This window comes from Erpetoichthys calabaricus, chromosome 1 (assembly GCF_900747795.2).
Source record: "Erpetoichthys calabaricus chromosome 1, fErpCal1.3, whole genome shotgun sequence".
NCBI lineage: Eukaryota > Metazoa > Chordata > Cladistia > Polypteriformes > Polypteridae > Erpetoichthys > Erpetoichthys calabaricus.
Genome location: NC_041394.2, coordinates 19,354,355 through 19,379,342, shown reverse-complemented (window position 1 = coordinate 19,379,342; position 24,988 = coordinate 19,354,355). Strand labels below are relative to the sequence as shown.

Genomic DNA, 24,988 nt, shown 5'->3' with positions numbered 1-24,988 from the left:
CCTGGGGCACATCCGGGTGTGTATAAAAGGGGCCGCCTCCTTCCATTCGAAGGCTGGAGTCGGGGGAGGAAGAAGGATGGAGCTTGGAGGAGTGGAGGCGGTGAAGAAAGGCATTGAGGAAAGAGGCCTGGACTTTGGGGTGATTGGTGCCACGGCACTGGGTTGTGTGCTTCATCATTGCTGTAAATAGTTGTAATTAAACGTTGTGGCACTTAAACGATGTCTACCTGTCTGTGTCCGGGCTGTTTTCCACTAATATATATATATATATATATATATATATATATATATATATATATATATATATATATATATATATATATATGTATATATATATGTGTGTGTGTGTGTGTATGTATGTATGTATGTATGTATGTGTGTGTATATATATATATATATATATATATATATATATATATATGTATGTGTGTATATATGTATATGATGAGTCCACTTTCAATCACACAACAGTTGTTGCCAAGTTATTACTTGGGTGATGGTATATTTTTAACTGACCTGTGACAGTGTTGTTTATGAAACCTAAAAAGAGACACTTTTCTTGACACACTCCTGATAAGCCGTCTGGTACCCACTACCAAACTTTGGTCAAAGCCACTTAAATTGTCATGCTTGTCTACCCCCTAAATTTCACACATTAGTAATTTTCACGGATTATCACCAATTGATCAGAAGTGCTGGTGGACCACAAAAGAGTAAATAAGGCCATGTTTTGTGTGCCCATAATAAATTGTTTATGTTGTGACACATGAATTGCCAAACCTGTGATTTCAGTGTTTTAAGGCACTATATACAGTAGGGCAGGCGGGCCAGCTGTATTATTTAGGCAAACTACTGTAGTTGGTCACCTAGGAAGGCAAAGTTTTTCCTTGGTTTCCTAGGCTTGTGATTGCAAGGGGCTTGTTGACCAATCAAACTTAATGAAATGGTCACATGTTCACACACCAAAGCCACCCCCCTTCAGCAACCCACCCACCAGTCAGTGAAACAGTCAAGTGTCCACATGCTAATATCAACAAGGTGGACCCCTGCACCATCCCAGTCTTTAATATGATATCCATGCCTCGTAAGAAGCCTCAAAGTAGACCACCACACCACCCCACTGTGTGATCTGCAATGATATGTACAGTAATTACAGTAATTAAGACTCTTTGCCTAGGGCAGCAAAAGCTACAGCCAGCCCTGACAGTAAATGATGAATGCAACATTTAGATATTTGATACACTCTATTAATCCCCATCTTTTTGCATCATTTCCTTCCTACATCTTTTCTTCCTCTGCAGCCTTTAGGTGGTCCTCACTGCCAATGAATGAAGTGGAGTCCATTTGAGAATGAAACATGGCATAGAACAAGTGATGGACTAGCATCTTGCTCAGGGCGGGGTAAACTCCATTCTCTTGTGACCCAGAACACCAATAACTGGTTGGGCCACCCTTAGCAGCAATAACTTGCAATGAGTCTTTTACAGCGCTCTGGAGGAATTTTGGCCCACTCATCTTTGCAAAATTGTTGTAATTCAGCTTTATTTGACAGTTTTCTAGCATGAACCACCTTTTTAAGGTCATGCCATAGCATCTCAATTAGATTCAGGTCAGGACTTTGACTAGGCCACTCCAAAGTCTTCATTTTGTTTTTCTTCAGCCATTCAGAGGTGGATTTGCTGGTGTGTTTTGGGTCATTGTCCTGTTGCAGCACCCAAGATCGCTTCAGCTTGAGTTGACGAACAGATGGCCGGACATTCTCCTTCAGGATTTTTTGGTAGACAGTAGAATTCATGGTTCCATCTATCACAGCAAGCCTTCCAGGTCCTGAAGCAGCAAAACAACCCCAGACCATCACACTACCACCACCATATTTTACTGTTGGTATGATGTTCTTTTTCTGAAAAGCTGTGTTCCTTTTACGCCAGATGTAACGGGACATTTGCCTTCCAAAAGTTAAACTTTTGACTCATCAGTCCACAAGGTATTTTCCCAAAAGTCTTGGCAATCATTGAGATGTTTCTTAGCAAAATTGAGACGAGCCCTAATGTTCTTTTTGCTTAACAGTGGTTTGCGTCTTGGAAATCTGCCATGCAGGCCGTTTTTGGCCCAGTCTCTTTCTTATGGTGGAGTCGTGAACACTGACCTTAATTGAGGCAAGTGAGGCCAGCAGTTCTTTAGACGTTGTCCTGGGTCTTTTGTGACCTCTCGGATGAGTCGTCTCTGCGCTCTTGGGGTAATTTTGGTCGGCCGGCCACTCCTGGAAGGTTCACCACTGTTCCATGTTGTTTGCCATTTGTGGATAATGGCTCTCACTGTGGTTCACTGGAGTCCCAAAGCTTTAGAAATGGCTTTATAACCTTTACCAGACTGATAGATCTCAATTACTTCTGTCTCATTTGTTCCTGAATTTCTTTGGATCTTGGGCATGATGTCTAGCTTTTGAGGTGCTTTTGATAGAAGGATGGATGACCAGCAGTACAGGCATTTTAGCAGACCAGTGCTGTTTCGAAACTCTCATACCATTTCTCCGAGTTAAAGCAAGTAGTTAAAAGATGTGCTGCATCATTTCTGCTCAAATAGAAAGAAACTAACTGTAATTTGAATGTTGCAGATAAAATTTGGCTGTCATTCAAAATATTATACTACTACCCCCTACTGGTCAGTACAAAAACTGCAATTGATATCTACGGTTAAGTTCAGTATTTGCAAAAAAATATCTTTGACTTGAAAATCATGGTATATTTTAATTTGCCAAATGAAATGAAGTGAAGAGCTTTTTATAAATTAAAAAAAAACTATTCTGCACTTTATAATGGAGGTGAAGGACACTGGGGTTCAAGATTAAAACTTAAACATTAAAGTTAGTGAATTTGTACATTTATCAAGTCAAGTGGAATATCAAGTATTGATCCACATCTTGAGATAGCACACATATTTCAAACAGTATATCAGCCATTTTAGAAGGAGACTGACTGTGCGCTTAACGTTGCTGTTTGTCTTCTTCTGCGGCACCCTTTAGGGCCAGTACTGCAGCTTCACCTCAAAGTGACATCCATGAGCTGTATTTTTGACATTGATAAATGTTGATTACCAGTTGTGAACTGTGGTCATTGTTCTGTAGATGACAAAACAATAATCACTGAAAAAAGCAATGCACCTTCACTTAGTCTTTTCACTGTATGGAAGCTTATTTTTGGCACTCAATTTTTTTCTTAAAAGTTTTGCCTACTAATGCTACTATTCTTTCCGCACATGCCTTTTTTGAAAGGACAAGTGAGAGATGTTATTAAGTGATTCTGATTGACATATTTGGTTTAATCAAATTGAAGTTTAGTAAATTTAATATAGATATTTTAAAATAGGCAGAGTGGTAGTGCAGAGATGTCATTCCTGCCTCACAGTGGCAGGGTTGGCTTGGCATTTGCATGTTCTCCCCCTGCATTTATGGAATGGTTGATATTGGTGAGTTTACTCACTCCAAAGCATTATCCTCTGTTCTTTCATTGCCATTCCTCAGGAAGAGTGACTTGGCATGTGCTATAAAATTCAATACCATCTGCCCTCCATATCTGCAGAGGATTAGTCCCAGGACCACCGCAGATACGAAATAAGTTGATGATCAAATGTTTACATATAACTTGCGCACATCCTCCAGTATGCATTAATTCATCCATGGATTACTTATAATACCTAATACTCTGTACAATGTAAATGCCTTACCATTTGCACTTCAGAAGAGGTCACCCACCTGAGGCTAAGCTTGTTCAGGCCCAGGCAGTACTTGGATGGGAGATCAGTCAGGAAAAGCTTGGGTTTCTTGCTTGAAGAGGTGTTGGTGAGGTCAGCAGGGTGTTCTTATCTTCTGATCTGTGTGTGAATCCCAATGCCCCAGTGCAGTGATGGGGACGCTGTGCTGTAAAAATGTCACCACCCTTCAGGTGAGACATAAAGCTGATCATAAAAGATCACTGGGCATCCTTCATAAAGTGTGGGGTGATTCCCGATGTCCTGGCTAAATTGCCACCACGGCCTGGTCATTTTGGCCCCCTAACCATCCTCTGTTTCTAATTGTCTATCCCTCTCTCTCACCACTTCTAAATCCTAACAGCTAGTGTGTGGAGAGCATACTGGCGCAAAAATGGCTGCTGTCACATCATTCAGGTGGATGCTGCACAATAGTGGTGGTTGAAGTGGCTCCTCACTCACTGTGTAGGGTGCTTTGCGTAGTGAGAAAAGTGCTATATAAATGGAAAGAATTATTATTAAATGCTATGCAAATAGCTGTTATACTGTATGTTTATGGAGTAATAACAATAGCAAGAGGCATACCACATTTTGTAAGATCTAAGATTTTTATTTTCTCGTCAAGAGATAGCACTTTATGCTCCATTTGAGGGACTGCTTTCACCACCTAACTGCTTGTTAGGAGGCATTTTTTTCACAGAAGTAAAGGGTGCACAGAATTTGACGCCAAGGACCTCATAGGGCCTTAAAGTCGGGATTGCAGACTGAAAGAAGAAATGTGGAGCAGCACTTGCTGTTGTAGAGCATGTGTCCCTGTCAATAATAACGGTTTTGTCGATTGAAATGTTAGTTTGTAATCTACAATGTACCACATACGTACCACATACGTGAATGCATATACTGTAGATAACCTTGCCTAAGTTTAAAACTGGTGTCCTGACCAGGTGTCTGCAGGCCGTTGAACGAACTCATTTTGATTGGGTTTGGGAGATCGCAGCGGCTTAAGGAAGCCCGATTTCAGTTTAACTTTTCAGTTAGTGATTGTTTACGCTTTGTTTGATTGTCTATGTTCCATAATACATGTGTGTCTCTTGTGTTTTGTTTTAAGAGCTACAGTACTGCGGGAAGTGTAAAGATGGAAACTGTTTCCCACCTTGGCATTTGGTAGTGCTGTGAAGCTGAGGTAGAATAGGTGAGTGAGAAAGAGCTTACCTTTTATAAAGGTGACGATGACCAGAGAACAGGGTCCATCAATCTACAAAGTAGAGTTAAGGGTGCTTTGTGTGTGAAGAGCTAGTCAACTGAAGAGCACTGTGGAGGCTCAGCAGTTGGCTGCCCTGTAGGAGGAGCTGAACGTTTACTTCTATGAGTCATTTTATTCAACTCCTATGGTGGGAGGCATTAGTGGGCTTCATTAGTGTGGATTCAATGTAGTGCTCAGTGTATGTTAAATTGAAGTTTTGGTTTTTTGGAACCAAATTATTACCCAATAAAGAGACGCATGATTCTCATTAATTTGATTCGTGAACAAGTCATTTCCCGAGAACAAGTTGCACATTTCTCATCTACTCATGATTCTCTGATGTATCATCTTATTTTAATTATGCATTTAAACTTTGTTTTACTTTGTGCATTGAAACAGAACATATCATATTGTAATGATATTGTATGAATCATCAACATGTTTAATATATATCATTTATTAAATATAATAATTTATTAATTATTTGACTGATTATATATATATTTGCAATGTGATCAGATGGAGGCTTGGACCCCACAAAGGGCCAACCTCAGATCCTATTGAGGAGTCAAACAAATCAATTCATTTAAATGGGCAGTTCACAAGAATAAAATCAGTTCAAAAAAACAAAAAACTGAAATGCCCATCAATACTGGCCAAAATGGGGTTTGGGAGGTTGGAAATCAAAGCTCCATCCATAGTGGCCACTGCAAGTAGACAAATGAGCAAGAAACATAATCTTTACCTCGAGAAAATAGGACCCAGAATCTTTATAAAACATATTAGTTCCAATGTACTTTACGTGTTGCATATTTGACGCGTAAACAAGGAGTGCACATTGTCTTAAACTGAAATTGTTGCTGCTTCAAGTGGACGAATTCTGTAAGGTAAAGCCTTCTGTTTTCATGTTGTAACCCCGGTGTTGTTTATCTTCATTATAAAAACACAAGTGCAGGATTGATATTTATTATAATGTATAAAAAAATGCTTCACTTTAGAACCATAGAATTTCATGTGGCAAATTAATATATACCATGATTATGAAACAATAAGCTCAACTTGAAAAATACCAAACTTATCCTCTAAGTGCAATGTCTCATCGAGTCTGCAAACCTATGGAAATATCCTGAAGGAATTCTTCCATCCCTGGAAGAAAAAAACAATTAACAAAAATATTAGAAAGTTGCTGTCGCAGCTCCCTCAGTGAGAAAATGGGTAGTACTGCCATCTTCAGATTATTAGATTCATAAGTTCATCTTTGTGTTTGCATCTTGCCCCTGTGGTGAGGTATTTTCTCACCCACAATGTTGTTCACACATAACTGTTGTGGCAAGCGGCTGGGGGTGGCACCCAGCTGGGATGCCCAGAAGGACCGGAGGAGAGATTACGCCTCCTCCAGACCGCGAGGGGGCGACTGCCCTGGTGGCTTTGTGGACCACGGGAACTGAGCTTGGAAGCTCAACCCTATAGGGGCCCGTGGTCACCACCAGGGGGCACCCCGATGCCTGGAAAGCCCTGGTCCTCAGCACTTCCGCCACACCCGGAAGTGCTGGGGGGAAGACGACCAGGGACACATGGAGTGCCTCCGGGTGCACAGCTGGTACTTCCGCCACACTGGGGAATGCCAGCGGAAGATTATCGGGAGGCACCTGGAGCACATCCGGGTGATTATAAAAGGGGCCTTGTGATGATGCAGGTTCTGTTTCATGCTCCCATCTGCTGTTCGGGAGCCCTTGAACCCAACACTGTCGATAGTTATAACCGAGATGAGCTAAGCAGTGAGGCATCAATAGCAAGGGGATGATGTGTAAAAGTGCACAAGTGCTTTTATTTATAAATAATCAAAACAAAGTGCATTGTCCAAATAGTGCAGTGATTCACAATTCCAATAAATTCATAATCCAATAAAACACAACATGGAGGTAAAACAATAGAAAACCAATCCTTTAAAAATCGAAGTTAAAACGTTGCTGGAAGCTGTCCTGTAAAACAATGACAAGCCTATGACACTAGCGTATCACCTGCTTCTTCCTTTTGGGCCTTGCAGCAGGTGAGACGCTCTCTCTGCAGCAGACCTTCTCAGTACCTGCTTCTACTGTCAGTCGCCTTACCGATCCTTGGCTCCGGTCGGCTCCCCCTGACAGTGACTTGGGATTCCCCAACGACCAAGGCTCTCATGCTGGGGACACCACGTCCGAAGTCCCGATTCCCGCTGCCTTCCGCGGCCTTATGCAGAGAGTCACCCGTCTTCCAGTCACTCCCGCTCTCCGAAGTAATTTCAACGGTAGCGACCACAACTACCCAGGCTGCCTGCTCAGCTGCCACGAGCCTGCTCTCGCTCGCTTGTTCTCCTGCACCGACTTTCTCTATCTCCTCACTGCTTCCTGCTTCCTCCACAACCTCCGTTTCCTTCTCTTTTCCTTTTCTTGTTCTTTTCCATCTCAAACCTTAAACGTCTCAGGCTTCTCTATATAATGGACATGGCAGCTGTGGCAATCAACAGTTCCCGGGAACAATTACGCTGCAGACCGTCCCTCACCTGTACACTTAGGTGAGAAACATCCACAGCACGAATCCACCTGGGAACCGCTTCAGCCACACTACCATGCCACCTCGCTATGCCACGAGCGCGGTGATTATTTATTTAAAAGTGGCTTTTGCTAAGAGAGCTGTGGACCCAAAACACCACAGGCCGCCTCCCTCCGTTTGATAGTTTGAGTCGGGAGAGGAGAAGGGCGGAGCTCGGAAGGAGTGGAAAGGAGGCGGCCTGCAGAGAGGCATAATTTTGGAAAGGCCTGGACTTTGGGGGAGTTTTGGGGTTGTGTGCACCTTGTAAATAGTATATAGTGAAAATAAACGTGTGTGTGGTGCTTAAAATCATGTCTACCTGACTGTGTCCGGGCCATACTCCACACTGTGTATATATGAGAACATTTTATGACACCATGGCTTCTAGGGCTGGGTATCAGCACTGATCTCCCGATTCGATTCAGTATTGATTTTATCTTGACTGAATTAGCATGCACTGATATATTTGAAGTGCTGGGCTTTTTTAGAGATTACTTAACCATGAATAAAGAACATTAATACAATGTGAGAAATTTCAGTAACACTTTATTTCAAGTGACTTCACAACATATGCATAAGCATGGAATGACATTTAAAAAGCAATACATGATTAGTAATGAACAGTTAACATCAGCATTTGCAAGATGTGGAACAAAATCTTATTGCTCTTAAAAAAAAATAAATAAATAAAAACACAAAAAAACGTTTTCACAGCACTGCACTCATTCAGAATTCACCATAATTTAACTAACAATGCAACTGCACATCAGAGTCCACACATATTATGGGGCAGCTCCTTGTTTTAATACAATGCAATGACACTACTTTATAAAACACCTATGTGATCTTCAAATAATATTATTATAAAACAATTAAATATTGCTTCTTAAATAATAAATGTTATTCAATAACCTAATTGTGTGTTATGAATCTCCAGGCAGACACCCTCGAACTAAACTGTTATCCAAATTAATTCCCCTATTGGACATGTAAAATAATCTTGAATTAGTCAAAATTAAAGATACAGCAGGAAGACTTGTGTCTTTTTAGAATTCTTTTGCTCACTTGTAGCAGTCACATTAATAAGTCTCAAAAATGTGTCTTCACAGTCCTCCAGCAAAAAATAAGCATTTTAAAACAAGGATCTAGAGCTATTGCTTGTTGACAACAGTGCTGAATGAATGGAACATAAAATAGAAACGGCCATAGTGACTGATAAGCTGCTAATATGGAGCTACTTCAAGTCGGCTGCTTTGCACACTCACTCACTTTTGCATGCAATTGCCTGCTTGCTTTGACAGTGTTGTTTGTGTTGCAAACGTTTTCCACCATAGCAGTACAGCTACCTAACCGCATGCTTAAAGAGAAGCAACGTTTATTGGACTTGACAACACACAAACTTGTGATTGATGCGGTCATGCGATGCAACAACACATTGGAAATGCTAGAAAGGTTTTTGGAACACCAGTGAATCATCTCCGCAGCTCTGAATGTAGGCAGTGAGGTTGCTAAAACATGTCCGCCACAGGTCAGGTGCCCATTCATTTTTAATGCATGATTGTCACGTAGGAATCTCCTGCCCTGGCTGTTCAGCTGTCCACACATCTGATTTCAGTGTCGAAGATGCTGATTTTAGTAAAAGAGGACACACTAATTTATGCAAGATAGTAAAGTGCTTTTTCCTTAGAAAGACATAACAGGCGCATTAGTACCATCTACTGGATCAAATGCCAAAAACGAAAATAAGCAAAAATCTAGATATAGTAATTGAAGAGGATAGAGATTCATGTGATTGACCTTGAAACTTTGTTATTTTTTTGTTTAAAGTATAAATTCTTAATCAGAAAATCAATATTTTTACCCAGGCCTACTGGCTTCCCATCCAGGGATTTTATCAGCCGGGACAGACTTTGGCATGGCATAATAAGGAAAGCTTTACAAACAAGAACTTGAAGGAAAACAAGCCCACTTTTCCACATGTCCACCATCTCTTCAAGAACCCTACCCAATTTGTTCTTCCAGTTAAATTCCAGGCAAGAAAGTGTTCATCTCTTTGCCTAGGGTGCCATGGTCCTTATTTTTCTTAACTGGCTGAGGGCACTGTGGGACACACCAGTAATCTTTGGGAGGCCATGACTGCCCTGGTGGACACCCTAAGGCACGGCGCAGGGCAAAGCGGAAGCTGCGCAGCCGAAACACATAGAGTGCCGGGTTGACTACAGAGTTGGCATGTGACAGGATTATGGCAATCTTAATTATGTAGTCTGGCACTGTGTAGCAGTCTGTAAAGAGCTCATAGCAGTTAATAGCATAAAGGGGCAGCCAGCAGATGCAGAATGCCAAGATGAGCAGCCCCAGAGAAAACGCTGTGCGCACCTCCTTCCTTAGTGTCACAGGGCGCAGCTTATCCCTGCACTCAGGTGCTACCTCTGGACTTTTCACAGCCCAGCGCCTGATTTGCTGGCGGGCCTCCCAGAATATCTGCCCATACAGCACCAGCATGATGAGAAGTGGCACCAGTATGAAGCACAGGAAGTTGAAGTAGACTATGTATGTATTCGTGATGACCTGTTTGAACATGCAGGGGGTACTGTCACATTTTGGCTTCTTGTTCCATCCCATCATTGGAACCAGTCCCACCGCAAACGCTAGCACCCAGGAGCCACAAATCATCTGGCATACCCTGGCAGGCCGCAAGAAGACATTGTAGCTGAGAGGTTGCATGACCGCAATGAATCTTTCCACGGAGATCAGCAGCAGACCGAAGATGGAAGCCTGTGTGAGCACCAGCAAGGAGCAGGTCATGGGCACACAGATTGGGGAGGTCCTTAGAGGTATCCCAAGATCTGAAAGGATGGCACTTGGGACCACCACGACTCCCACCAGTATGTCCGCTACCGCCAGGCTCACCAGGAAGGTGTTTGTGACTGTGCGGAGCTTTCCACACCTTAGGACCGAGCCACACACTAAACCATTACTGAACAAGGCCAGCACAGCAATGAACACCTCGGCCGTAATGTAGGGAATGTCCATATCGGCGGGGATACTGCACGAGCTTGGACAGCTGTCATTAGTCCGGTTATTCTTCCACAAGCAACTGTTACTTGCAGAGACCATTGCTCATTATTTCCTTCTGACGAGTAGCTGCTTCACTTCACACGGGCCTCAGTTTTTACTTCTCTTCCCAAATTTTCTCAAACTTTCTGTCTTCACTTCTGGCCATCCTTGTCTCAGGAAATCATTTGTGTCTTACTGCTTTCTTCCCCATAATACATTTCCCATGTCACTCTACTCCACTCCCAGAACTCATGCATCATAGCCAGCTATTTTCGTGCATTTGGGTTTCTTCAACCTGGGAAGGAAAATAAAAACACGAGTTAAAAAGTGAGAATCACTGCCCTCTAGTGGCTAGGCAGCATCAGACATTTTTTTTATTCAGTTATTTGCTTTCAGGTGTCGCACACATGTGTTTGGGAGTCAATGAAAGGGATCAGAAGACGCCAATTCCATGGCAGGCCAGGGGGCGGCGAGTTGCACTAAACCTCTCTCTTTTCTATCCACAGATTAAACACGTGAAATCCCGCCTGTCTCTGATTACAATCCAAGGACATCACTACCTGTCCCAGTCCTGAGGACATCACTTCCTGTTCAGCCTCGAAGACATCACTTCCCTTGAACTGCCTTAAAAACCCTCCACACTTGAGCAGTTCTGTTTCAGACTCTGACCTGTACACATGGTACGCGAATTTAAGCCTTTAAGCCAGGGAAACTATACGGGTGGCTGGCCCAAACTTACATTGTGTGTCTGGCTATTTCTTACACAGAGGTCTTCATTTTGTTTATTTATTCATTGTACACTCCCACTGTATCCAATGCAGGATCAACATGGGCTGAATCCCTTTTTGCAGGCATAGGGTGCAAGGCAGGGAGCAAACCTGGACAGAGCAAGATGCCAGTCCATAATACATACATTTCTTAATTCAATTCAGTGGGCAGAAGGCCAAAGCTTACACTGGCAATAGTGGGCACGAGGCCAGTTCATTTTAATCCAAATCAGAGGTGATGTGTAACCTGATGGGAATGCATCTTTCCTGCTTATCTTATTCACTCGAGTTTTCTGGAAATAACTATTTGCAGTAATTTACCAAAAAAATCCATGCATTTTGCATATTTTTAGAAAACATATAACATAAGATTACATCTTGCCTGAAGAAGGGGCCTGAGTTGCCTCGAAAGCTTGCATATTGTAATCTTTTTAGTTAGCCAATAAAAGGTGTCATTTTGCTTGGCTTTTCTCTACATTCATAATGGCTAACACGGTACAACACCCTAGTATTATAACATATGGATAATGGATATGTGGATTACATGACACAAGTTATGTGAGAATTTTTTTTTCTTTTTAATGGACATTTTTCACATTGTTTGCGGTTTTAGAGAACAAGTTACTATTATGTTCCATTATATCATTAATTTTTTTCATTCTGCATGAACATTAGAACACTCAAGATGAGAACAGGCCATTCAACCCAACTAAGCTCGCCAGTCCTATCCACTTACTTCTTCCAAAAATACATCAAGTCGAGTTTTGAAAGTCCCTGAAGTCTTACTGTCTACCACATTACTTGGTAGCTTATTCCAAGTGCCTATCGTTCTTTGTGTATAGAAAATCTTCCTAATGTTTGTGTGAAATTTACCCTTAACAAGTTTCCAACCGTGTCCCCATGTTCTTGATGAACTCATTTTAAAGTCACAGTCTTGATCCATTGGACTAATTCCCTTCAAAATTTAAACACTTCAATCAGGTCTCCTCTTAATCTTCTTTTGTTTAAACTGTAAAGGCTCAGCTCTTTTAATCTTTCCTCATAATACAACCCCTGTAGCCCTGGAGTCAGCCTAGTTGCTCATGTCTGGACCTTTTCTAGTGCTGTTATGTCCTTTTTGTAGCCTGGAGACCCAAACTACATCCAATACTCCGGATGAGGCCTCACCAGTGTGTTATAAAGCTTGAGCAGAACCTCCTGTGACTTGTACTCCACACATCAGGGCACTATATAACCTGACATTCTGTTAGCCTTCCTAATGGCTTCTGAACACTGTCGGGAAGTTGATAGCTTAGAGTCCACTATGACTCCTAAATCCTTCTCATACGTTGTACTCTCGATTTTCCGACTGCCCATTGTGCATTCAAACCTAACATTTTTACTTCCTATGTGTAATACTTTACATTTACTGACATTAAATTTAATCTGCCACAATTTTATGTTGCATGTCTATCTTGTGTACCCACTTGATTGTACAAGGGTGTCCTCTACATCACCCTAACCTAACAGTTTTTTGCACTGCTAATTGGCTAATGAAAAGTGCATTGATTCAAATCTTGAGACTTGAAAATCCCCAATTTCTCCAGACAGTGCATTTTAAATTGCCACTGAACTTTTTCACACTGAGAGAAATTTAAAAAGCTAAAATTGCTATTATCCATTCAGTTGCGCAAGGTAACTGAAGAATGTTAATTAATTTGCATGTTTTAATGAACACTGCAACAGTGGAGACAGACAGATGCAAACACACATGTAGACTACCACGGCTACTGAGCTCTGCACATTTTAAGAAGTGCCTCAGTCTGGTACGAAATCTTTCTGTCAGTTTAACTTTTGCCTCACTAACTATTTACTAACTTTTAACTACTGAATTATTTTAGAAATGTGACACTCAGTGACTTATTTAATTGTTCCCACCCAGTTTTAAGCACAATTCCATCCATCCATCCATTTTCCAACCCGCTGAATCCGAACACAGGGTCACGGGGGTCTGCTGGAGCCAATCCCAGCCAACACAGGGCACAAGGCAGGAACCAATCCCGGGCAGGGTGCCAACCCACCGCAGTAAGCACAATTCACTCATGGTTATCTCCAAATGCATATATTATACATCTCTCTTCAGCAAGACTATGAAAAACTGGACCATAAGTACTTCAGGGTAGTAATTTAGATAAAAAAATACCTTCTGTTTAGTTGTTAACTAAGAAAGATGCTAATAAAAAAAAAAGAAATGACTCAACCTGTGTGGCTGTCTATATAGGCCAGGTGGCTTTGAAGTGTAAGCCACAAAACTGGAGGTTGAGTTGCTACCATTGACATACTGTGTGACGTTGAGCAATTCACTTTACACCTGCAAATACCAGCAATAGTACATAAAGTGTGTTGTAGTGATTAAGGCTTTGGACTTCAACCTGTGGTTGTGGATTCAAATCCTATGACTTACAGTGTACTGCCTGTGCTACAACTGGAAAAAACAAAAGAAATGTAACCAGTTGTGTCTCAAATGTTGTAAGATGTGTTGAATAAAGGTGGTAACTAATAGTACAGGGTGATCCAGATCTAATTTATGCAATTTTTGCATTGCATTAAAAGTTGCATAGTTAGATCTGGACCACCCTATATGGTGTTGATTAAAGATAGGCACTATTTATAATACATTTTGAGTTTTGTTGGCCATAAAAAGTACCGTATAGAATCAAAAAGTCATTTGTGAAGAGGTGATTATAGCTTCACCCTCACAGCTCCACAATTCTCATTTCATATCCAGCACCGAAACACCAGCTGAATGTTCTCCTCATGTTCTCTGATTTCCCTCCCACATCCCAAACAATTCAGATTAGGTGGATCAGCCACTTTAAGATGACATACTATGCATGCACATCACCTGTCCAGGGCTGCATTCAAACACTGCTCCTTGTCACTTGCTTCAGAAGACAGATAGATAAACATTTGAGTCTGTAATATTTTTGTGTTTACATGCTCACAGACAGATGATAAATCCAAATTGCCAAGTTGGAAATACCACGTGAATCCATGACAAAATACAATTTGGGCAAAACATAGCTACTCAAATTATTCAAGTTGTGACGTAACGCTGATCTTTCACCTTACTTGATTGTTTAAAATAAAACTTTTAACTTGGTCAGCCTGAAATGCCATTTTTGGATGGAATTCATTTGGAGCAAATTGATACAGATTTAATGCATGTATTTTACTCTACCATTCCCACAAAAAAAATACTGTTTATGTTTAATTTTTGTTTTTTTTCCATAGGCCATATGCAGTTTTTCAAATAGTCTGACCAGAAGCCCGCATGAACGTGGTGAAGTGAGAAGGTGAAACATTACAAATTGGAGCTCCGATTGGTCCAAGAGCATGTGAATGCAGCGTATCAGCCAGATTGTCTAATGCAGTGCATTGTGAACTTCACAGTGTAAAAACATAAAATGACTTTCTTTTTGTCACGTACGCAAAACACAAACAAGTTTGATCATTCTGTCCTATTTTCTGTGCCCACATCATTTTGTTCAAAAAGGGAGGAGTAATTGAACAAAATGATGTGGGCACAGAAAATAGGACAGAATGATCAAACTTGTTTGTGTTTTGCGTACGTGACAAAAAGCATGTATACTTTCTGGAAGTTTTCTTTTGATGATGTGTGTGACAAGAAAATATACCTTTAGGGTAATGACTTTACAAAATTGGAAAAATACAATGAGTCAGGACGCTATTTTTATTGCTTACGTGGTCAACGATCAGGAGATTAGAAAGGTATAAAAGAGCAAGGACATCTGCGCTCGAGGCAGATGAAGTGCGGTGTCCTAGGACTGTATTTCTCTGTCATTTTACCCTTGCCTGGTATGTATCAATAAAAGGTTTTTACTAATTTTAATTTTCTTCTCTGTCTTCAGTCACAAAAAGTGTCCACAACAGCAGCTGGCTCTGACCCATTGTGTAACCATGTAGAAGTCATTTCACCTTCCTATGCTGCAAGTAACATGAAATATTTAAATGTAAGCTGCTGCAATACACTGTAGGTTGAACAGCAGTTTGGGAAGCTTTGGACTATAGAAAGGTGCTGTATAAATTAAATATGTTTGAGAGGAGTAGAGAAGGTGAGGCAACTGTTTGGGGGGATTGTTTAGCTAGGGGTAGTGTACTGAATGACCTCATTTGTCATATTTCTTATGTTCCTACTTACGTATGTGCACTTTGAAGTGGACAAGAAGGTGAGGCACCCTACCAAATAAAAATGAGCAAAGACCAGGGTGTAGTCAGGTCCTGTGACATAGAATGGCTTCTGTTCATTTTGCACATTCATGATTTCGCCCTTTATTCCTCCATACCTGATCTTTTAGTATATAATGAGTGTTTTTTGATTACTGATTAAAATTCCATCCATCCATTCATGTTATGTCTTCCCCGTTTCCAGTGCAGGGCTTTGAGTAGCTGGAGCGTATCCCGATATCATAATATCCAATGGCAGGAATGGATTCTGGATGGAACACCAGCATGTGGCAAGACATTGTGACTCACACTGGGCACGTTTATCTAATGGCTTCCCTTCAAAATGTGAAACGAGTCACACATGGGGAGAGCATTCAGACTCCACACAGCAGGCATCCCAGATTGCAACCTGTTCCTGAAGCTTTGGATTCATCATGTATGCTGTAAGCTCAACCCAGGTGGCTGTCAAAAAAGAAAACTGCAGAGTCCTTAACTCAGGTATAATTCTTTTTTTCTTCTTCCTTTATTTTGAAGGCATCGCTCTTCTCCAGCCATGCAGAATGGCGGCACAATGAGTATCAAGGCAGTGTCAATATTTTGACACCGTTTGACGCTGCCATAGTTACTTGTGTTGGGCTGTGCTTTAAATAGGTGGCTCGTTTGTTCAGTCTTGTTAACCAGGAACCATGGGGAGCAGACAGCGCCTGTTCTGTGCGTAAGCAGGTGTACCCAGACAGTGGCTGTGCTGTTGCTGCTCAGTCATCCTCTAAAAAGGGAACAAAGAGCTGGCAGCAAAGGTAACCACAGGGCAAAGAGCCAGCGGCAGCTTCCAAGCAGAGCCCAAACCTCAGTACACATGGAGGGGTTTTTCCCAGCCTTTTACTGTCTCTCACGTAATGTTATTTTACTTGTAACTGTGTTCCAAACAAAGGCCAAGAATGGAAAAATTTCCGTAACAAAATGCATTGACTGGAAACATCAGCATCACCCAGTGTATAGTCAGCTTTTTATTTACAGTACCTATAAAAAGTATTCACCCCTTTGGAAGTTTGTCATTTTCTAACCCACTTAAATCCAGACATGGGTCATGGGTAGGGGTGCTGGAGCCTATCCCAGCTATCATAGGGTATAAGAAGGAAGAAACCCCTGTGCTAGACCAGGGGTGGGCAATGCTGGTCCTGGAGAGCCGCAGTATGTGCAGGTTTTTGTTCCCACCCAGTTCCTTAACGAGAACTCAATTATTGCTGATGAAGCACATATTGATTAAGTGACATTTTGATACTTCATTTTAGTGGTCTCGCTTGTTAAGGTTCTCCAACCTTAATTGCTTATTTCAATCTTAAACTGCTGCATTCAGTGTTTTAATTGCTACTTATTAGCAATAAGATGTAAAAGACAAAGCAGCCAGCAGTTCTCCAGCTAGCTTTTTTCCAATTACATCTGTGTGTGTTCATCATGCACTGTTTGATTTAATAAAACACTTAATAGAAAAATGTGACAGACTGAAAATGATCTGTTTTAGGCTTCAAATCATTTGGACGATATCCTTGGAAAGGAAAAAAATCTACGATATAAGAGCCTTACATTGCACAGACTAACAAGCCATAAAATTAAATAAGGTCTGAAATTGGCAATGATTGGTTTCTAATTAAGCAATTGGGTTGGAATGAAAACCTGTAGCCACTGCGGCTCACCAGGACCGACATTGCCTACCCCTGGGTTAGAACATACAAACTCCATGCAGGAAGGACCCCTTTAGAAATTTTCGCATTTTATTGTTATATAGCATTTTATCACAGTGGATATAATTTGGATTTTTTGACTAATCAACTTTAATTTCAAAGTGAAAACAGAACTCTTCCAAGTGATCTTAATGAATTACAAATATAAAACACAAAATCTTATAAGTGTTCAGCCCCTTTTGTTTGACACCCCTAAATCCTCACTGGTGCAGTCAGTTGGCTTTAGAAGTCACAGAAATAGTTCAGTGAGGGTCACCTGTCTGATGTTTCAATTGATTGTAGTCAAAATGCACCTGAATGTGGAAGGCACAACTTTTGCTGGACTAATCTACACAATAAAGATAAAAGAACACACCAAGCAACTCGATGAAAAGCACAAGTCAGGGGATGGACACAAGAAAGTCGCTGAATATCCAGTGTAAGAAGACGCTATATAGCGCCCAACCTGACACAGACTGGACACGGGAGGCACGTGTAAAATAAACCAAAATACTTTTTATTTTCTTCGTCTGTGGGCTACGCCTTCCTGATACCCACAGACACAACACAGTCCCAAATCAAGCACAGTATACTGCACACTGTCTCTCTCTTTCTCCTGTCTTCCACCGCCACTCCTCCTCAGCAAGCTTTGTCCACCTCCACCTGACTCTGGCCGCTGAGTGGTGGTCACTGGCTTCCTTTTATTGGGTACCTGGAAGTGCTCCAGGTGGTTGATTATCGACATCCTGCTGCACTTCCAGGTAAGGCGAAACCAGTGCCCAAAAGGGGCCAGCCGCTCCTGTTGCAGTACCCTCTGACGGCGCCTGCTGAACCCCACAGAGCTGCACAGAACTCCAACCCCCATGAAGCCCTGGGGGAGTCCGAGGCACCACTGCAACCCAGGGAGGCTGCCATCTAGCATCCAAGGGGAGATACTGGGCTTCCCACCCTTGTCCCCCTGGCAGATGTGGTGAAGGGGCGTCCCAGCCAGGCATGGACCCTGGCCATCTGTCACACCAGTCAAATCAATCAGAAAGAAATAGAAAAAGTGTGCCAGAGCTGTAAATCTGCAAAAACTGAAGAAGATGAGTGAGGGAGGCCATGAAGAGGACACTGAAGATGCTGAAGGAGTTACAACCTATAGTGACTAAGATTGCAGAGACTGCGCAGACCTCATCTGCTTCACCAATCGCAGCTTTATAGGAAAGTGGCAAAAAGGAAAAACATACAGGATATCTTGGCAGGAGGCAAATGGGAGAGCAAGGTTACTAGGTCCTGCAAAAAGTTTCAGCACAATGGCAGCTGAAAGTCCAATTAATGGTGTTGTAATACAGCCCAGTGAATCACGTATGTTCCCTTTAGACCAGGGGAAGGAAATGTCAGTACTGGATAGCCACAGCGGCTGCAGGTTTTTGTTCCATCCTTGTTTCTCAATGGGAGGTCAGTGATGCTGAAGAAACACTTATTGTGTTATCAAGTGACATTCAGTGGTCTCGCTTGCTAAGGTTCCTTACCCTTAATCGTTTATTTAAGTCATAAAAAGCCACTTTCACTGTTTTTAATGTCTCCATTTTAGCAATAAGATGCAAATGACAAAGGAGCTGGCAGTTCTTCGTCTAACTTGTTTCCATGTACACCTGTGTGGATTCATCACGCACGGTTTGATTTAATAAAAACACTTAAAAGAAAAATGTGACAGACTGAAAATTATCCATTTTAGGCTTCAAATCATTTGGATGATATCTTTGGAAAGGAAATAAATTCATGATATAAGAACCTGACATTGCAGACTAACACGCTACAAAATTAAATATTGTCTGAGATTGGCAAGGATCGGTTTTTAATTAAGCAATTGGGTTGGAACGAAAACCACCAGCCACTGCGGCCCCCCAGGACTGATGTTGCCTACCCCTGCTCTAAACATATAAAACACAATATAAAATTGAAGAGCTACCCCATGTTGAAGGCATTGAAGAGTAAGTGCCCCCCCCCCCCCCCCCTTGGTGTTTCAAGCATGCTACAAGAGTGGTGGAGGGGGTTTAGAGACCAAAAAAAACATACACCACCAAATTGATATTTCTACCCTCACAGCTAGAAACACTGGCTGGCCTGGATGAAGGTTCTGTGGTCTAATGAGATCAAATATTGAGCTATTTGTCCAAATGCCATGTTTGAACATTGCACATTATCAAAAACACAACTTCCCCACCAACCAAGCATAATAGTGAAGACAGCCTCAGGCTATGGGGATGCTTCTCTGCAGCAGATCTTTTAAAGTTGCTGCTCTTCATTGCCCTTAAAGTGTACCTGCTTTTGCCAGTGTCCATTATATGTTTGATATGTACTGTATGTCCATGTATAGCTTCATGTACAAATACAGTCATTTTAAATACAATACACGGGTTAGGAATACCTTTGATAACTAAATCAGGTTCTGCGCACAAGCCAGACATAACACCTTGAATAAGTTCAGTATGACCAGAGTTAGAACAGAGCACTGTTTCACAAAAATGACAATTGGCCAGGCAAATCTACACAAGAAAGTTAGACAGAGCGATTTGTCTGTGCCAAGTCTGTTTTTGTACTGACTCAGGAGGAGACAGTTGGATTTTTTTAATGACAGAGGACTAGGAGATAAGACAAAGCCAAAAATGTATCAGATTTAAAGGGGACAGAGGTTACTGTCAGAGTATGGATTCTTTTATAATTTTTTTTTTTACTGTATTGGAAGTATTCAATGAATAATTGATCCCAAAAAATCAAAGAGTCAAAATAATTTGCTGTCAAATCCAATTCACCAACCAAGAATCAAAGATCCAAACAAAAAAGCTAAGTTCTTAAACGAAAATATTCAAATGTAAGAACCAACACAGAATTATCGTTAATCTTCAATGATCCGGAAAAGCATACTTTGATCTTTATGTAGTCACTCGTCTGACCCCACATGCCACAAAGTTAAGGGAAGAGCATTTAGAAATGAAGCCATGAAACACTTCTTTACTCCAAAGAGTTGTGTGAATCTGGAACAAACTACCAAGCTATGTAATTAAAGGAGAAACCTTGACAACCTTTAAGAAGTATCTAGATGAAATATTGGGACAGCTTAGCTGTTAGCTAAACAAATGGACTTGATAGACTGACTGGTCTCCTCTTCTTTATCAAATTCATGTTCTCATATAACAACAGCTAATGTGATTGCACTAAAATTGGGGAATAACACTAATTCAAAGTTATTGTCTGTTTTTACCTGCATTATTATCAATCTTTAATTTAATATTGTTTTTTGTATCAGTATGCTGCTGCTGGAGAATGTGAATTTCCCCTTAGATAGATAGATACTTTATTAATCCTATCTATCTATCTATCTATCTATCTATCTATCTATCTATCTATCTATCTATCTATCTATCTATCTATCTATCTATCTATCTAATGTCATAATTGGAGTGCCATACCATATCAGCACAATAAGTTCCAACAGCACTTTTAAAAAATGCCCACTAGAGGGGATATACCTAGATATATCTGCCAAACCCTGACTAGTAATAAGGGTGAGCACCCAATCTTTATAAAATAAAAAACATGGTTCACAAAAAAGTATTCTAATCACAATGAAGCTCAAGTGGAGCACAAGGGCAAAATGAAAATGCCTGTAACAAGAAGGCAATCCAAATAGAACAAAATCCAAATCTAGAACCCAAAAAGTGAGGTCACAGTCCTGGGGCACAGATCATAAGGTGGGGGGTGGGGGTGGACAGGCTTGCTACCAAACAGTCAGTTGGTGCACTTATAAGCTTGGCCTAGGGTGCAAAATAACATAGAACCGGCAACTCTGTATTAATATTATTGCCTATGGTTTTAGAACAAGCTTGTATAGGTGTAATGGTCAGGTGTCCACAAATATTTGGCAGTGTAGTGTAACTGACATATCTGTGGGAATGCTGGTTAAAACCCATGTGCAGACATGCACCAAACTGGTACCCATTAGTCACTGGATTCAAACCTGGAGTACTGAATTTGTAGTCACCAGTGGCACCCACAGTGGTGCCCCTGTGCTACAGTCACAAAATATAAGGAGGAACAATTCTGTATTCATTCTTCAATGGCTGTGTCGTGATCTTTTCTTACAGTTAAGATTTTGCATATTGAAGTGCAGAGAAAATGACTGTCTAAATGGAAAATATAAACGATACTGTGCTGAATCATCTAATAAATAAGCAACAAAGTTTGTCTGTCCTGATGTTCGTCACAACGAAATCACCAAGTGAGAAGAAGAGTAAGTATCCAAAATCTACAGTTTTGGTGATTAATAAAAAAAATGTAAATGCATGAACATGATTTAAAAAATTAAGGAAAACCCTAAAACAGTAAATTCTATTTTAATTTGAAAAACAAAATTGTGGGGCGGCACGGTGGCGCAGTGGTAGCTCTGCTGCCTCGCAGTTAGGAGACCCGGGTTCGCTTCCCGGGTCCTCCCTGCGTGGAGTTTGCATGTTCTCCCCATGTCTGCGTGGGTTTCCTCCGGGCGCTCCGGTTTCCTCCCACAGTCCAAAGACATGCAGGTTAGGTGGATTGGCGATTCTAAATTGGCCCTAGTGTGTGCTTGGTGTGTGGGTGTGTTTGTGTGAGTCCTGCGGTGGGTTGGCAGGATTGTTTCCCTGCCTTGTGCCCTGTGTTGGCTGGGATTGGCTCCAGCAGACCCCCGTGACCCTGTGTTCGGATTCAGCGGGTTGGATAATGGATGGATGGAAAAAAAAATTGTATATCGAGTTTGAGAAATGTGGCCACAGATGAGATCATGAAATAAAAATCATTTGACACCGTTCCAGATTCTGACAAAGTCGTCAACTATCCAACAGAAGTTTTAAATACACCCGATCCACCAGGAATACCGCCACACGAATTGCTTGTCCAATTATAAATTCTGAGAAACCTCAATGCTCCAAAATTATGTAATGGAACTCGCATTGTGTATAACAGATCTTCATCTTCACAAGTAATTGAAGTTATTACTCTAACCAGAATTGGAAAGGGAGAGGATGTTTTCATTCCACGTATACCTATGATTTCCAATGAACTTCCTTTCCAATTCAAATGACTTAAATTTCCATTATGTGTTGCTTGCATTTGCAATGTCCATAAATAAAGAGCATGGACAATCACTTAAAATCGCTGGAGTTTACCTCAAAGAACCGTGCTTTTCACACAACCAGCTATACGTCGCCTGTTCTAGACTTGGATCAGGTAAGAATTTATACGTTTTTCCTCCTAATTGCAAAACAAAAAATGTTGTGTATCATAAGGCACTCTAAATGATTCATCGCAACTATAATCCATTATTCGTTAATAATAGCAGTTTGACATTTGAACAATAATTGAATAATAAATTCCATCCATCCATTATCCAACCCACTATATCCTAACTACAGGGTCACTGGGGTCTGCTGGATCCAATCCCAGCCAACACAGGGCGCAAGGCAGGAAACAAACCCCAGGCAGGGTGCCAGCCCACCACATGGTGCACACACACTAGGGAAAATTTAGAATTGCTAATGCACCTAACTTGCATGTCTTTAGACTGTAGGAGGAAACCGGAGTACCACAACGCAGACACGGGGAGAACATGCAAACTCCACGCAGGGAGGACCCAGGAAGCGAACCCAGGTCCCCTAACTGTGAGGCAGCAACGCTACCACTGCGCCACCATGCCGCCAATAATAAATTAATTGCCAAATAATAAATGGAAACTGTTATTTTTTCCCACCCCGACTGACAGCCCGGCATCCCCACTAATTACTAGATCAATATCTATTCAAAATCTGATGTGGCCAGAGCCAGTTCTAGAATTGTTACTGCCCTAGGCGAAGTTGTAGATGGGCGCCCCACCACCTCCTTTGCTTTGAGAGAAATCAGCACTCCCAGACTTGTACATTGAGACCTGGAGACAGCGAAGCATCAGGACTTCGAATTCACAATTTGAGAATGTTGAGTTATAGCAATGTCTGTTTAGAAGACTGTCTCAGAAAAATACGCTCTTGAGGGTTGCCATTTCAGAAAATAAGTATGAATCAAGCTGTATTAGTAGTCTTTATTTACTACTTTTAACGTTTCTCTAAAGAAAACTTAGAAACCACCAGCTAAACTTGTACCTTTTGACTATGGTGACATTATATATATTTTATTTTTTCAACTGAGACATTACCGTAACATATACATGTCATTAAAATTAATAAGCTAAATTGACAACTTCGCATAATAACAGTATTAAATGAAATTTAGAATATAATGATTATCTTTAAATAGGAATCTTTATTCACAGTTCCTATTTACCATACGCTAGTGTATGCAAATAATGCAATCTGCCTATCCAAGAAAACGTGCAACTACTTTAGAGTGCCCAGAGTGAATCTCATAGATGGTAGTGAGCAACAGAGGATGGTATTTGCTACATTTTAACATAAGTTTTACTGTATGTCCATTAGGGAGACGATCATAGTTTGGGTTAAATCAGCTTTTATCAATTTATTCAAGAGCTATAGTCCTGTTGCCGTTTTGATCGTTTAATTTTATTTTACCTTGTCTGTTATTTCTTTGCTACAATTTGAGGATTGTTACTATTGGCATCATCATCATCATCATCGTTGTTGTTTGTGTTGTTGTTGGACTGTGTAGGTTGTCTGACATTAAGACCCAACATCTAATTTTGCTGCCATCCACTTTTCCACAACAGCTTGCAGTGTGTTCAGAGTTTGCCCTGTGATGGAACAGCTTTCCTGATAAGTTTGTTCAGGCAATGAGTGTCGCTTGAACTCCTGTTGCTTCCCCAGCAGATCACCATGTAGTACAACACACTGGCTGCCATGGACTGATTGAACATTTCCAGTCTCCTCAGGAAGTCCAGTCTGCTCTGGCCCTTCTTGCCCATCGCCATTGTGCTGTCAGACCATTCCAGTGTGCTGTTCATATGAACCCCCAAGTACTTGTAAGTCTGCACCACTTCCATGTCCTCCCTCTGAATGGTGGCTGATCCCAGCAGCTCTTTGGCAAGCCGGAAGTCCACCAACAACTGTTTTGTCTTGCTGATGTTGTGCTGCTGGTGTTTCTCCCTGCACCAAAGTCCTCCACCAGGCCCCTGTACTCCGACTCACCCCCATTTTTAAATACACCCGATGATGGAGGAGTCGTCTGAAAATTTCTTTAGATGGCAAGTGCTGGTATTTTACTGGAAGTCCATTGTGTAGAGGGCAAACAGGAAGGAGACAGGACAGTTATTTGAGGTGCTCCAGTATTACACACAACCATTTTTGACACACAGTCCCTGAGCCTCACAAACTGCAGTCTGTTGGTCGGGTAGTCCATGATCCAGGAGATTCTGGGGGACATCAAGATACATAGCCTGGAGCTTTGTCCTCTGTCAATGAGGCAGAATGAATGTTAAAGGCACTGGAAAAGTCAAAGAACATCATCCTGACTGTGGTGCTGGCTTTGTCCAATTGGGAGTAGACTCTGTGGAGCATATAGATGAGAGCATCCTACACACCTGTATATGTATGATAGGCAAACTGCAGAGGATCAATATGTTCTGAAAGCAAGTCTCGGAACTGTTTCTGGTCTAGCCTGTCAAAGGTCTTCATGATACATGAGGTGGGAGCAAGTAG

At 41.4% G+C, this 24,988-nt stretch overlaps 1 protein-coding gene across 1 annotated transcript in view; it reads right to left on the bottom strand.

The window, feature by feature from the left end:
- Positions 1–8,086: 8,086 nt before the first annotated feature.
- Positions 8,087–24,988, bottom strand: part of LOC114647325 (adenosine receptor A2b-like) — a 37,527-nt gene continuing 20,625 nt past the window's right edge. Inside the window, exon 2 of the mRNA XM_051934303.1 lies at positions 8,087–10,910. Within this exon, the coding sequence (XP_051790263.1) occupies positions 9,581–10,675 (1,095 nt within the window). The 5' untranslated portion in view covers positions 10,676–10,910 and the 3' untranslated portion in view covers positions 8,087–9,580. The remainder of the gene's footprint in view (positions 10,911–24,988) is intronic.